The sequence below is a fragment of the Coturnix japonica genome, chromosome 5, assembly GCF_054131305.1.
Source record: "Coturnix japonica strain WE chromosome 5, WE-NBRP24, whole genome shotgun sequence".
In the NCBI taxonomy this organism is placed as follows: domain Eukaryota; kingdom Metazoa; phylum Chordata; class Aves; order Galliformes; family Phasianidae; genus Coturnix; species Coturnix japonica.
Genome location: NC_140667.1, coordinates 42,778,511 through 42,793,554, shown reverse-complemented (window position 1 = coordinate 42,793,554; position 15,044 = coordinate 42,778,511). Strand labels below are relative to the sequence as shown.

At 36.3% G+C, this 15,044-nt stretch overlaps 1 protein-coding gene across 2 annotated transcripts; it reads right to left on the bottom strand.

Annotated features, from left to right (window-relative positions):
* Window positions 1–1,158: 1,158 nt before the first annotated feature.
* CPSF2 (cleavage and polyadenylation specific factor 2) lies at window positions 1,159–14,976 on the bottom strand. Of its 2 annotated transcripts, none has more exons than XM_015865261.2 (15): window positions 14,886–14,976; window positions 14,226–14,411; window positions 13,160–13,319; window positions 12,968–13,073; window positions 12,429–12,558; window positions 11,025–11,140; window positions 10,687–10,874; window positions 9,970–10,260; window positions 8,821–8,921; window positions 8,300–8,500; window positions 7,466–7,618; window positions 6,725–6,950; window positions 4,859–5,158; window positions 3,892–4,026; window positions 1,159–3,786 (listed from the first exon to the last, which is right to left on the bottom strand). In XM_015865261.2, exons 2-15 carry the CDS (start codon window positions 14,372–14,374, stop codon window positions 3,694–3,696), a joined length of 2,349 nt encoding a protein of 782 aa, XP_015720747.1. In that variant the 5' UTR covers window positions 14,375–14,411; window positions 14,886–14,976; the 3' UTR covers window positions 1,159–3,693. The 2 variants fall into 2 exon arrangements, with proteins under 2 accessions (XP_015720747.1, XP_015720746.1); XM_015865260.2 differs by having other exon boundaries at window positions 14,890–14,976.
* Window positions 14,977–15,044: the final 68 nt, after the last annotated feature.

Genomic DNA, 15,044 nt, shown 5'->3' with positions numbered 1-15,044 from the left:
TTGACTAAACTAGAAAGATCAGGAGAGGAAGCAGTAATTTCTCCAGATTAGATTAACAGCAATATCATTATATAAAAGTACAACTTTAAACAAACCTTTATAAGCAATTGGCTTTCAACTTTTAAGCCATTAATCATTTTTTATTAGCAGGAACTCATTTCCCAGTGATTTAAGCTGGCTCACTCTAGGGCTCTTGTTTGGATTTACGCAGCTGTAAAGCAGACAAGAAAACCACTGTCCTGTGTCACAGTTTTACAGTTTAGGGCTAAACCAGGCTCCCTGCAGAAAAGGCAACCGAGTTAACTCTAAGAAGGCACTGATGGAGCAATTGGTTTCTGAAGTTAGTGGCTTCAAGTGCCATCACTTAATATCTGTGTTTTGAAGCTCAGTCTTGGTCTATTTCTAGTTAACATATAAAAGATCCCTGTACTCATTGGCCATAGAGGAAAAAAACCCAAAAAACTTTGATTGTATTTTTAAAAAGTTCTTTCTACGTTGGACATAGGATGCAGTTATTTTGCTACAAATGTTATGACGGTATTATTTGACAAGCGAGTTTTAATAAACAGGGTTGGACAGAAAGTGTTTGATTTTTAAGCAACCAGCTTTCCAAATTGCTTCAGAACTGTCCGTCAGAAACACTTCTTAGAGAAGTTTGCAGCACTTCAGAAAACCTGTGCTAAAAATGAGAACCACGTAAGAAAATTTTATACTACCAAAATCAATTATTTGCTCATTACTAAAATTTATGAACACCAGATTGCAGTTGCAGACTATACTTCTTGGCAGATGCTTAGCTCATTATCATTCAGCTGCTGAACCACAGATCCAGCTTGCACCATCTAAGAGGATTATGCAACAACAGGCAGGTTATTACTGCTAAAGCTCATATGCCGAACTTGCTTCTTCATAACATTTTGAGCTTCTAGTGATCTTTCATTCAGGGAAAACAGATACGTGGCTTATTGCAAGTTCTACTCAGAAACGCTGTAATTTATTTTATTGTGTATCGCAGTGATAATTTTATAACCTATCAAGGAGAATATAATTTGCAGTGCACTTTGTGAAATAATATAGTTCTCCCATATCTTGATACCACCCATATTTATCAAACTCTCGCAATCTCACTACGCATAAGAAAACACATTTGTCAAGTCATTAATATTTAAATATCGCTTTTATATTTCTTTTCCACAGTGAGCCTTATAGAGCTGGAAATACTGATCGGCTCACATACCACTGAAGTGCAACCACTCTTCAGCAGGATTTCTCTGCCAGAAACACATCCACACATCCTTTAGGACAAGGAATTAATTAAATCAGTAAAATGTTATCAGTAATTTAGATAGATCCAAAACAACACACTCTTTCGTGCTTACATTAACGCTGGTAGAGCAGCGTGATGTATAACAAGAGTTCATAATGTACGCTGTTTAAAATGCAGGGAGGGTGAAATGTTAGACTAGACAAAACATTCAGTGAGAAATGTACCCTGCCAGCAAACTTCTTGGGAGGCGATTTTTTAAGTAAACTTGTATTATAAAAGAAGAGAGAATAAATGTATTCATTCTTTCAGACTTACACTTCTCACATTGACATAACTAACTCTCCTGTATTTACAGGTAATGAGGCATACACAACAGTGAGCTGCATCTACAAAATGAATCCAGCTTTAAATGCCATCAGTTACTTATAGTTTTTAGATACCTAAGATCTACAATTCTGTTCCCTGGATAACTTTCTTTATCTGATATGACTGTGCACTCATCCAGTTAAAATAGATTTGTGATCATGCTGTCTTTTCTTTATCTCTTCCTCAGGAACAGCATTATTTTTAGTTTGATTCCCATTTCCTAAGTTTGTAATTAAAAAAAATTACTTATTATGGTATTCCCATCAGTCTTCAGGGACCTCTGCCCACCCAAGACCCAAGGTTAAAAGTTCTAAGGCCAGTGTTATTATGTACAAAGTAATGCACTTTATAAAAGTATTAGTATCAACAATAGTAATACAATAGTATTAACCAGCAAGCATCCCAAATCACGTAGATTTACATAGCATTGCTACAAAACAGCTAAAAAACCAAAGCATCTCTAAGTAGTTCTGGCTGTCAATATAACTGAAAACATTTTTCTATACTGTTGCCAAAGAAGTGTTGAGCTTTTAATCAGTTCTAGACAGGAAGTTCCATGTAACGAAGTACATTCTCACTTAACATTTTCAAGTGTTTTACATTTTATCTAGTTCTAGCAGTTTGGGTATTCTGTAGTTTGCTTTTTTCCTGTTTAAAATGCAGACTTGAATTTCAAGTTCCTATTTTAAACAGAATAAATATTCTGTAGATCAGATAAGAAACTATTAGCCCAAAGAACGAATTAGAAGGCAAATTATCTTTCCACTGATAGCCCACAGGGCTGTTTTTTTTTTTTTTTGCCACTTTGCCAAAATATTTTATTTAAGCATTAGACAGAAAGCACATATTACATTGCTGTTGTATGTAAGAACAAGCAGGTGACCTTTCACTACTAAAACTGGTGGTGTATACGTGGACTGGGGGAAATGGGATTAAAGAAACTCTCAAGAGGCTATTTGTATGCGTAAATTAATTTCTGAGAAACTAAATCAGACAGAACTGCTCATCTTCACCTAAAAAGTAAGTTCCATTTCTAGCATCATCAGCTAGAATAAATCCCACTGTCAAAACATGCAACTAAAATGCAATGTGGCACAAAAGCATTAGATGTATCACATGAACTTAGATTTCAAGTTAGAAGATGCTGAACTTGATTCATGGCACTCTGAACAAACAGCAGTGCGTACATAAAGGCTTTAGTTTTCCACGGTATCAAAAATCAGAATTTAAAATAATTGATAGTTGGCACAACTTTGCAAAAGCTAGAAGGTACAAATTCATTAAGTTTGTACCAAAGTTACTCTGAAGGACATAATTGCTAGATTTTTAGCTGCTTGAGGATCTTCTCCAGTCTTCTTAACTTACCTTTTCAAAGTAATATTTTGATCCTGCAGATTAATACTTCATATAGAATATGAAATGCTGTACTGGAACAAGTCATTAAGAGGAGACAAGCAACAAAATTAAGATGCAGCCAGATTAACACTGGTGGAACATACCGGTAGACAGCTTTAAGTGGGCTGTTAAAAATATATTTTAACTAGACCCCATTTAAAATGTAAAAAAAAACCAAAAACAAACAAACAAAAAACCAAGACAACTCAAGACAATCTTCTATCAATCAAACTTGTTGAAATAACATAAAACTAACAAAAAAAAAAAAAAAAAAAAAGAGAAAAACAAGAAACCACAACTCCCTAGATAAACTTATCTGAGAACAGAAGAATGACTTATATCTATTTTGTAGTCTTTGGCAGGGAATCTAACAAATCAAAACACATTCTATCAATGTGAAGCCTTCCTGAGAAACAGTTCGTGGTCATAAACTCATTTCTAACACATTATGTGGGAGATGAGTCATAACAGTTTGAAAGTCAAGAACATGGAACATACCAACAAATTTATGAAGAGCAACAATGGCCATTATTTACACATCCAGGGTACTTAACTGATCTTTATGAATTACTTTTTCCTTGTATAAATTAGAAAATTACAAAAAGTCCAGAGAGAAATCCTCCACACGTTCAGAAGTTCAAGCAAAACACCTTTAAGAGCTTCCTTTAGACAATAGCATATTGCTTGTATAAAAGTTCTCTTATCCTATAGAAGTCCTGACAGAGACAGCCTTCCAATCCAATGCGCCCCGTTTCAGTCTGAAACAAAAAGACATTTTAATTTAATATTTTTAAATTAACAAGAAGCTTAATATTCATTTAGAATGTTATTTGGCAAAGAGTTTTAAGACACAGATCACCTACCCTGCGAACAGCCACCATATTGTTGCACACAAGCACTCCTCCTACGAACTCGGCTTGAATTCCTTCTCGCAAGAGAACTTGCTTGAAGTCAGACAGTCTTGGCTCATTCATAAACACAGACTGATGTCCAGGAACCTTTAAACAATGTAAACAGTTTTAAAACTTCTGCTACTTATTGCCTTTCATTTTTCCAAAGATCATCTCCTTATTGTGTTGGCAGCAGCGGGGCCTATGGATAGGCTACAGGACTACAAAGGAGAAAACTGGCAAGACAATTCCGAGATGGAAAGCCTCAGAAGTCACCTGTCAAGCAAGAGACTTCTTTCTGAGCTCACATATTGAAGACTCTTTTGAGCCAAGTTATGCCAGGGACAGAGCTGCAGTAAGCTGCACTGCTGATCAGTACATGCTTCCATACTAGTTGTCATGAATCTGAAGAGACTTAGGAGTTGTCTCATGTTTATCTAGCTCTTAGAACAAGACTACATTCAAGACTCTTCAATAGTACCTTAAGTAATTCTAGGAGTAGGAAGTACTTCATTAACTGAACAAATGAAATTCTCTATTCACACGTGCAAGTATTTTCATTTAAGAGTAATATTATGAAAAAATTAATGAGCTTTCAGATCACTCAGAGGCAGAGATGTAAGAATTTCAGACATATGTCTACTTAGGTACATTATATACTTCCCATGGCATCGACAAAACATAATGGAACCCAAGAAAAACTAAATATCAACTGATTTAAAAAACCACAGGTATTAATTACAAATATGGAACACAGCAATCTAATATTAACCAATAGATAACTGTACTCCAATAGGTAACTGTACTCTAGGCACCATTACTGGATGCAATAGTGCTTGCTGAAAAGCTTAAAATCTGAAACAACAGTAACAGTATTAGAATACGGAACTCAGGAAAAAAAAACAAACAGAATTAGTCTAAACCAGGAAAGTTTCTGTACCTCATGAGGTGGCAGTGGTTCCAAAGTAGGAATGATTTCACTCTCCTCACACATCTCCTTATCATCGTCACCAAAGAGACTTTTCATGGCCTTTTGTTGAGCAATGACACTAGAGTCTGAAGAGGGCACATCCACCTGCATCTCTAACTCTTCATCTTCCCTCAGCTCTCCCTCTTCCAAAATAACTCCCGTATCCACTTTCGAAACCCGCATGTCCAGGACACCATCTATCCATGCCAACTCAGCATCCTTGGCTTTACAGAACTGAAGTGAGCTGACAAGAGAATCTTTTAACCTGACCTGGGGTGCACAAAAATAAAAGCAGTATTGGTTTCATGGGAAAAAAAAACCAAACAGATTCTTACTTCATGCTTTTAAAAGCAGTTTTTCTTCCAATCTCTCTCTGTATAGGTTTGGCTCATAGTCTTTTGAAGAAGGAAGAAATCCTACATTTAAGAAATACAATTTGTATTATCTCATTTCAGAAGTCAACTTCAACAGTAGAAGAGAACTATATCTTTTTCTATCTTGATTAAAAAAAAGAACCAATGTTACTGCAAAATAAGTCAGACTCACAGGAGAAACAATCATTGCCATTTAAAACAACTTATTTTTTTGTGGCCAAGGGGTTCTTCAGTTGGCCTTAACAGATTTAAGGGAAATGTCTAAAAATATATTCTGATTACTAAACAACTGCTCCAAATTTCAACCTTCTTAAAAAATGTATTTTACAGCAAAAGAAGATGTTGACAATTTCAGACTTTATGTTATCAAAATATGACTTTGATTTCTTCGGCACATTCCAAGACATGAACTAATTAAGTAAGCCCTACCCTGAAAGACTTCTATGCAAATGAGATGATGCACTATCACAATAGAGGAATCAAGGCTGCAACTGTACAAATGAAATTGCAATTAACTATCTACAGCACAATCCAACCAAAAGACATCAGGATTTTTATATCCATCTCTCATCTATTATCTTCTAATTCAGTGTCTCCAGAGCACTCCATCTGTTCAGTTGTTTCACCAAGAAAAAAACCAAAACAAACTATATTAAAAATCCACAAATCTAGAAATATTGATTTCACCTTTACGAATAACCACAAAATTGAAATGAAATACAGAGCTATTATAGTTTTATTCAGATAAATACTTTGTGAAAAATCAGAAATCTGTCATTTCTTACACAGTCATGACCCTTTAAAAAAAAAGCCAACACAAAATTCTGCTGTCTTACTGTCAGTACAAGGAAATTTTGAGTAACTGGAACTTTTTACTTCCAATTCTGTGATTCTGTGATTGTTCTTTGGAAAGCATCAAAAATACCTCTTTCAACAATTCCAATGATGCTTTTAGATTAATTTTAAAAGGATAAAAGGAATAAAGGACTGATGTCTAAACTGCATGCAAAATGCTTTCCTCTAAACTATTTGGGTACAAAGAGTCCAATATATGATTTTTTTTTTTCCTAAGATTCCTCTTGATATTCCAAAAAGAATCTTGAATTTCAAGTCATATATGGGTGTACTTCAAATATAAACACAATAAAGCTATTAAGACTTGAGTCAAACAAACTGATGCTCCCATAGGTATAAGCATGGCCTTCTGCAATACAAATTAAAGAACACTTACCTCACAATCAAGTTTTGATTTAAACACTTCTTATGAGAAATACTCACTAGAGCATAGGAGAATACTTACACATAAAAGAAACCGCTCTTAATGTCAAAATCAAACATACACATGAAAAGTTTTGCATCACCTCTACCAAAAAACTGAGGATTAAGTAAGAAAGTCTGCCACTTCAGCTCTTCTACAGTTCTCAGTACTTTTACATACAAGTAACAAATTCCAGCAGCTTACCTGGTAGATATGAGTTTCACTGGTTGCATCTACAGTTTCATGTAGTTTTGGCATGTACACTTTAATATCTTTTCCACCAAAAGCTCTGCAACATTCTGCAAGGTCCTGGCTGGCTTCAGGTGGTCCATGGACAATGATTAGTTGTCTTGGTTTCATTTGGTTAATGATTTTTTTAATTGAGTCCCCATCTGAGCGCCCTTCATAGTCGATATATGTAACCCTGGCTCTACAAAAAACACAAACAAAAACGCAAATAAGCAAAACCACATATTTTAAAGATTAAGTATTTTTGAGATTTAATTTAAAAATGGAAAACATTGCAAAAAATTACTCTATATCAGAATAAAATGTCAGCAAAAGGTACATTATAGATTAGTAAAATACAGATTTGTACAATACCAACATGTACACACGTATCCAAATAATCCTCAAACAGCTGAGACTTTGGAGGAAGGATTCAAGAGACGTGCAGTACTGGAATTCACCCACAATCTCTTTTATATGACACAGGTAACAAACAGAACAAAACAGAATGTGAAATATGTGCATTATTAACAGCCCGATACTAGAATCGCATAGATTCCTTATTAATGCTTCTACAGAACACACTTGTGTAGAGAGAAAAATATGGCAACCCACTATCTAGTCTCAGAACGTTTTAAAAAAATATACATATATATACTTTCCTTCCTTCCTTCTCTTAGCTATGAAATTACTGAAAACAAGAACGAAGCCACTCACTTAATTTCCATGGATTCTGTTGCTGAAATACATTTGGTAGGAACATCTGATAAATCCTGGTCCATTGGCTCCTCTCCATTTGTCAAACCAGATTCTAATTTGCTTTTTTCTTCTTCTGTTGCCTGAAGTTCTGGAACTAGAAAGTCTTCAGGTCTAAAGGAGGAAAAGCATTTTGCTTTTAATAGTCTTATAGTAAATCCAAAGCACTGCACAGTACAGAAACAAGCAGTGCTGACATAATCACTGAGTTATTTTAAAAAATTTAACGTTAACAATTTAATCACTTTTTCCTTAAATAACTTCCCATATGAACAGAGCTCATTTGGAAAATGTTACCTCCGTATCTTAAAAAAAGAACTTTGATATCTTGCCGAATACTACTAAGTTAAGGGTTTCCTACCATGTATGTGTCATAAAAATAGGACAAATATTGCCAGGTTTTTCTAGGTTGAATGATGCTCCTTAATGAAGCTCTATAAATTTTTCAAAATTATGTGGAATATAAAGCAGAAAAATGCCAAATTTAAAAGAAGTTCTTAATCTTTTCTCTCATAAAAAGAAAAAAATGAAGCAAACATCAAAACAAAAACCTGGACTGGAATCGCTTCCTAATAAATGTGAAATCAGACCTGAGATGAATACTTTGCAGCTTCAATCCCATCATCAGCTTCCTGTGAAACTCAGCTGGAATCATCTTTCAGAAGCCACTTAAGAGTGTTTGGAAGAGCAATCAACAGCATAGCAAAAGAGAGACAATACTATTTCTATTCTATTCTTGAACTATTTAATGGTTATTACACATTGCTAAGCATCACCACTGCTCTCCCCACATACTTGATAATCTCGCCATATTCATCCCATTTAATTCTTTCTTCAGGGGCTGGAAACATTGGATAAGATTTCTTGGCCTGTTTGAAGAAGCTTCCTTTCCGGCTACCTTCACCTTTCATCATCAAATCATGTTTGGTCTTATGCACAGTTGGCTGATCAATATCTTCTTCCGCATCACTCTCATCACTGGAATCGATATCTGCCCTGAAACGGTATTCCAAGAACAATAACATTTTCTTTTCTTTTTTCTTCACATTTAATATTACAAAAACACACTGACTGGACAGAACAAGTTAAGACTAAGGGAAAGGACAGTTGACGTAGCCAAGAAACTGTTCACAAAGTTCAGACAAAACGAGTTTATAGTAACAACAGATTAAAGACAACCATTCCGACTCCTCGATGCAGTCAGACAAACCTACCAAAACTATTACTTTCACTTATCCTTGTAAGCAGCTGAAACATCAGGCTGAACATGCATTTCAATTCTGACAACAGCAGAACACAACAGCTAATATACTTACTCTTTAGACTGCTCTAACTTCTTAGCTGCCTCTTTCTTTAGTTTCTCCTTTTCTAGGTATTCTTCAAGTTCTTTTCCTTCCAACTTGACACGTCTTCTCAACTTACAAATAAATAAATAAGAATTTCTGTGAGTGTCTGACTTGTTTTAATACATCTCCTACACACTGCTGGTAAGATAATATTTATATTTAAGTACCATGGACAAATACCATCTTGTCCTTTCTGTAACAACTTACATAAACACGTGGCACCTTCATATGCCAACATCATGACAGCGTTATCAATTAGTACAGACTAGAATTAATTTCATGTTCTTATGTAAAGTATTAAAATCAAGAAAACATCTCCCTTCAATAACTAAATGCAAATACCAAGGCAAGAAACTATTTTTTGACCTTTGTGTCACTAATGTGAACAGAAGAACCAGGCAAAAACACACATTAGCAGGCAAAGCAACATCAGGCCTTGTTTCTTGCTAATTTGCAGGACAGATTAGACTACAGGTCACATCTGATAATGTTCAATTCTAGTAACACTGAGCCAATCCAACCTAAAACTGAAAGCAAGTTGTGTCATCAGGACTGAACTGATTACTGGAATCACAAAGGACTCCAAGAAATTACCACTATTTACTGGAGTGAAGTAACACAAGTAAACTATTTGAATATAATCTGACAGCATAACTAACAAAAAATTGTATTCTTTTAATTGATAAATTTCACTTATCTTACTTTGGTAGAATACTCTGTATTCATTTGACTTGATTCTCCCCTAATCTAAAACCAAAGTAGTTTCCAGAAAGAATAATCCATCCATAGCTGGATCTGCACCTAAACTGTAAGCAGAGATTTTTCTAACATGAGGACATAAAAAACACTGTCTGAAGATAAATATTTAAAAGCAACATAATGCTCACCTCATTAGATGCTAATTCAACTGCATCAACAAAAAATATTTTGCACTTCCTACTAAGACCTGTTTTATACAAATTTATCTCTAACACTTTATATATGCAACATACTCATTTCAGACTTTCTTCTGCCACTAGAAGCACTTTCAGCAGGTAAAAAAAGAACTAAATTCAATTTTACTTATATTCCCCCAGATAGCCCACCACAAAAACTTTAAGATATGCAGGCAATTTTTACCTCAATATCTATAACTTTTTCAGAAGGATTATCAATCAGGAATCGTGCTAATGTTCCAGGTGTGGTACGGTAAGTTAAAATTATAGAGTTCTTGGAATCCTGGCACCACTGAATGAACAGATCTCTCGAAAACCCACACTCTAAATCAGGTTGGCTGGCAAGGACAACTTTTGGACTGGGCACTCGAGCTAAATCCGACAGACTATGACATAAGGAGAGATGGCGGAACTGGAAAGGGTTGTTTCTCTTGTCTTCAAAGCACCTCATCAATTTGTCACTCATCCATTCCACCTGAAATATAATATTTAGACAAATTTATCAACAGTAATACAAGCTATATAAAAACATACAACCTGACATAAAGCAGAGGAATGAAATACTCACAATTACAAAGTTTCTCAGTATATGTAGAAATAATGCAAGGTAAACAACACAAAGGAAAACCTTAAATACACGTTTTTAATAGCTATAATCTATTTTAGCAAGTTTTGTGATAAAATGAATATCAAGAAGTATGGCAGCAGCCATGACTGGACTTCGTGTAACTTGATTAAAAAGAAGAATATTTGCCTGAGAGAAACAGCCACTCTAGAATAAGGAAAATACTGAGTTTTCAGCCACTTTTTACTGTTTAAAAGAAGAAAGAAAAACCCAAAAACCTCTTGAATACACATCCTGTTACCCCCCGCACAATTGCATTGCAAAATGAAAACAAACCTGTGATTTAGAGAACTCCACTACATTGTAGCTGACATTATTCAAAAGCGCTAGAGAGTAAACTCCTAATCCTGCATCTTTCGTTCTCCAGATCTGATCAAGAAGTTGAGCAAGTTCCAGAACTCTGCCAGCTGTATCCACAGCTATCAACACATTTCCATCACCTCGTAATGTCTCCAAAACATTAGCTAAGAAGAGCAAAAAGCAATTGAAAATTTGTTAAATTTGAATAAAGATTCTTAATTTAGATGTTAGTAAACTTCTTACAAGAAAACAATTTACAGTGACTAATAAGTCACACTGCTACTGCTATCTTAAGCCCCAAACAGAATACGTACTTAGCAGCTGTTCATCCCTTTGCTTCCTCCTGGGTTGCACATAAGTAGCATTAAATGAATCTGTAATAAGCAATGAAGGCCTGCTCAACATTTCCAATGAACATCCATTCAGATGGCTGTGGAAAAAAAAGCCAAAACTCACTGTCAGTGTTTATATTTTACAAGGAAAAAATATGACAGAAAAAATATACAGAGTATTGCATGTACATCGTAACAGTAGAAAAAAAGGGTATCACATATAAGCAAATCAAAGAGCTGCTTAAAGAAAATAGTTCAGGCTGAGAATAAGATGTCCAAGAGACAAAGTCTGATTAAATAAGTAATTCCGAGGAGGTTAAAATAGTATAAATATTTACAATTGGTAATAAATATTTACAATTACTAGCAAAGCCAGTTTCAATTGAGTTCATTTTTCTTCCTTCCTCTTTTCTTACTCCCTGAAAGTTTCTTTAGCGTAACTTCAGTTAAGCCAGGAATAGGCTCCCCAAGGCTGCAGTCACAACACCAAGCCTGCCAGGGTTCAAGGAACATTTGGACAAGCTCTCAGACATAGGGCTTGAATGCTGGGTGATCCAGTGTGGAGCCAGTGTTTGGATTCCATGATGCCCGTGGGACCCTTCCTACTCTGGATCTTCTCCGATTCTGTTTTTATGCTTAAATTGGGTAAGATGCACATTTAAAACCATAGTAACAAATACCAACATACATAACTTAATTCTCATTTTCTTGCCTTTTTTCCTCTCCCACATAAGCATTTCATAGGAGGAAGACAGGACATGAGAAATATTCTGTCAGCTTTCTAAGGCAGAAGAAAACACGCATTCTTTTTTACCATTTTCCAGGAATTTCAAAACCATAAACTTTCTTAAATCTTAACTATCCAGTAACCATGCAGTAATTTTTAAGAATCACTCATCCACTTGCTCTGCAGCCTCCAAGATTTTTTTTCAAAAACTAAACATTGTGTATCCCAGCCCTAAAAACAATTACACTGTATGGTTATACTGCAAATTCCATCTTGATAGGCTGAGTTTCTGCACTTTAAGAGTTCCTCTTCCTTCTGAGTCAAGTGAGATTCTGAGAATCAGAAAACAGAGTTTGCAGTAACTGTTTTCTACATGACAAAACTGTGTGTTATTTTCCTCCTTAAAATTACAAGAGAAGCTTTTCAAAATTGCACAATACAAATGCTTTCTGAATGTTTCCTGCTTCAGTCTAAAATAAATCACAACAGAATGAAGAATCCCAAGGCTAAAGCTCATTTTAAATTCACTGATATGAATGCAAGCAGTATTAGCGGTCATCTTATATCTGGAAAGGCACTGCTACTTCCATACTTATTTATCACACAAATTATGCACACCTAATGCATCAGAGAAATATAGTTATTTACAATGAACTTACATCTCCCTCTTGTGGTTGAAGTCAACTGCATAAACAATTTCTTCCTCTCCATCTTTGACAATCTTCCAAATTGTGCCTCCTATCATGTGACCTGCAGGCAATGGGGTGATGGACAGACCGTGTCCTTTGCCTACAAAAAAGAATGGCCTCATAGATATCTCTCAATATTTCAGTTAGATCCACATGTATGAAAATCTATTACTCTAAATAATAAGTAAGTAAGTAGCTAAATTCCATAGCTATCATCTGGAAAGAAGTCATATGAGGTAGGAAAACCAGTAACATCTCTCTCCTTCCTATCTATGCAGTAAAACCCACCAACTTTGCCATAACCTTCTCCACGTTAAATGGAAACCCTACTGACTGTTGCATTTCTGAGGCAAACATTTTGCTGATGTAGAGTGACACCATGCTTCTGAATTCAGACCTGTGAAATGCACAACATTTGAAGAACATATTCCTTTTAAAAAGTTACCTAAACTGTCAATGAAAAGGAACAGAATCACTGATGATCAAAACTTCTGCTGACAGAACTTTACCTTTCAAGTTGACAATCTGAGAAAACTTCAGCTGCTGTATCTTATCAAACGCTGCATCTACATCATCCAATGTAAAGAGTGTGAAATCTTCAGTATTATGGCGAGACTAAAACAAAGAAGAAGCAAAGAATGTTCAAAAACTTGAGCCCACTTCCTTGTCAAAGATGCCGAAGATGTGAATCTAAAAAATACCTGATAGAGATCATACATGAACATCTGTCCCATTTTATACACAGGAATAGTTGCATAAATGGCACAATTCAATCCCATTTTTCCAACTGCATATGGAAGAGCACCAAGGTGTAGAGGGTCAGGATGAGAAAGAAGAACAGCATCAACTTGGTGTACATGTCTACAAAAGAAGGACAGCAGAAGATGGTGATGAATTGTATATGGTATGACACACTTCCTACCACAAGTGTCTTGAGATAACTGCGCAGTATGAACACCAAACATGAGAACCAAAGTCCTTTATGTCTTTTAAAACACTGTTCTAAACATGAATCAAAAGTTATGGTTATTTTCAAACAATCTCAAATAAAATAAAAACTTAAATATCTGAGATCACAAAACGTAAGATCGAGGACCGGGTGATACATGAACTTCCAAAAGTTCTGTACTATACTCTTCATTAGAAAGACTTTAGCATATATTTGGATAGCAGAAAGTTCATTAACTGAAAATCCAAAGGTATTGTCAGTCCAGACATATTACTGCTTATGTATCTAAATGCCTAAAATGCATCACAACTTTTCTTCAAATGAGAAAGTTCAAATAACAGGATGCAAAAGCCAATCAAATCAAATTACATTTGGGTTAAAAATAAGGGTGAGCTTTGGCTTCATTTTAAAAATTAATTTATATAGATAAAAACACAGGTTGCTTTTTCTTGAGAATTGTGGTATAACTTAAGAACTTGGGGCAAAGACTAGCTATCATTATTCAATAACATAAGGGACTAAAACAAATGCAACAAGTGAAAACACAAGTTGGGCTGAAAGACTCAAAATTTTTTGGTTCCTTACAAAGTGACTGGAGCACACATTCTTCTTGGCAGCTATTATTAAAACAGGGATTATGTTTAACTGCTTCTCAGGTAAGACACCTGAAACATCTTAGAAGCCAGTCCACAATAATCCTCAGTTAAACAACTTCAAATGCTACAAGAGAGTCAATGCTAAACAAGGCCTCCTTTACTTAAAACTTGCTGAATTATTTTAGAGCCAAGGTTAGCCTCCCATACACACCAAGTACTTACTTCTTTAGGGAATCAATAATATCCATAGAAAAGTTCTCATCCCAGCCACAGTCCAACAGAAACCGAAACTCATCCACTTGCAGCAGGTAGCACAGGGCAGACTCCTCCTGCACTCCAGAGAGTGTGGTCAGCTTAATGATGGACGTCATCCTTCTGTCCAAGTGTCTGATTTCCTAAAGAACTGATCTGAGCAGGGGAAGACAACGTGTTACTGAGTAATAAACAATAATAAGGCTATTTATTTAGAAAAAAATCCAATAAATTAAAGGTAGAGCTATTTCTGCTAACGTTTCTGAGGATGCACACAACTAAGGTGCACGATGTTGACTACAGCAGCTGGATACCTATCGATAAGTTTCAGATGGTAACACTTGGGGGCCTTTGGTGATTAGAAAGGGATTCGGAACTTATTAGAGACGAACGTTAACACATGACGGGAGGCGGTGCGGTACACACGCAGATAGCCGTGGCCCTCCAGGCCGAGGGCAACCCGGCCCCAACAGGGCGGCTCCAGCGCCCGGCCAGGACCAGCCGTTCGCCCCCGGCCCAGAACGAACGAGCAAGGGGAGGAACACAAGACGGACGGGCACCGCTCAGACCCTTCACTCCTCGCCTCCCGCGGAGGGGCCGCTCCACAGCGGTGTGTCCTCCCGCCGCTACCTGCCTCGAGCCGCCCGTTCGGCCTCACTACGCGCACCGCGGCGCGCGCCCATCACCGCCGGCACCGGCGCCGCTCGCCGCCATCTTGCGCAGGGCGGGGAGAAGGAGGAGGAAGGGGAGAGGCGAACGGACGGCACCATTCCCGGGGGGGGAAGGCGG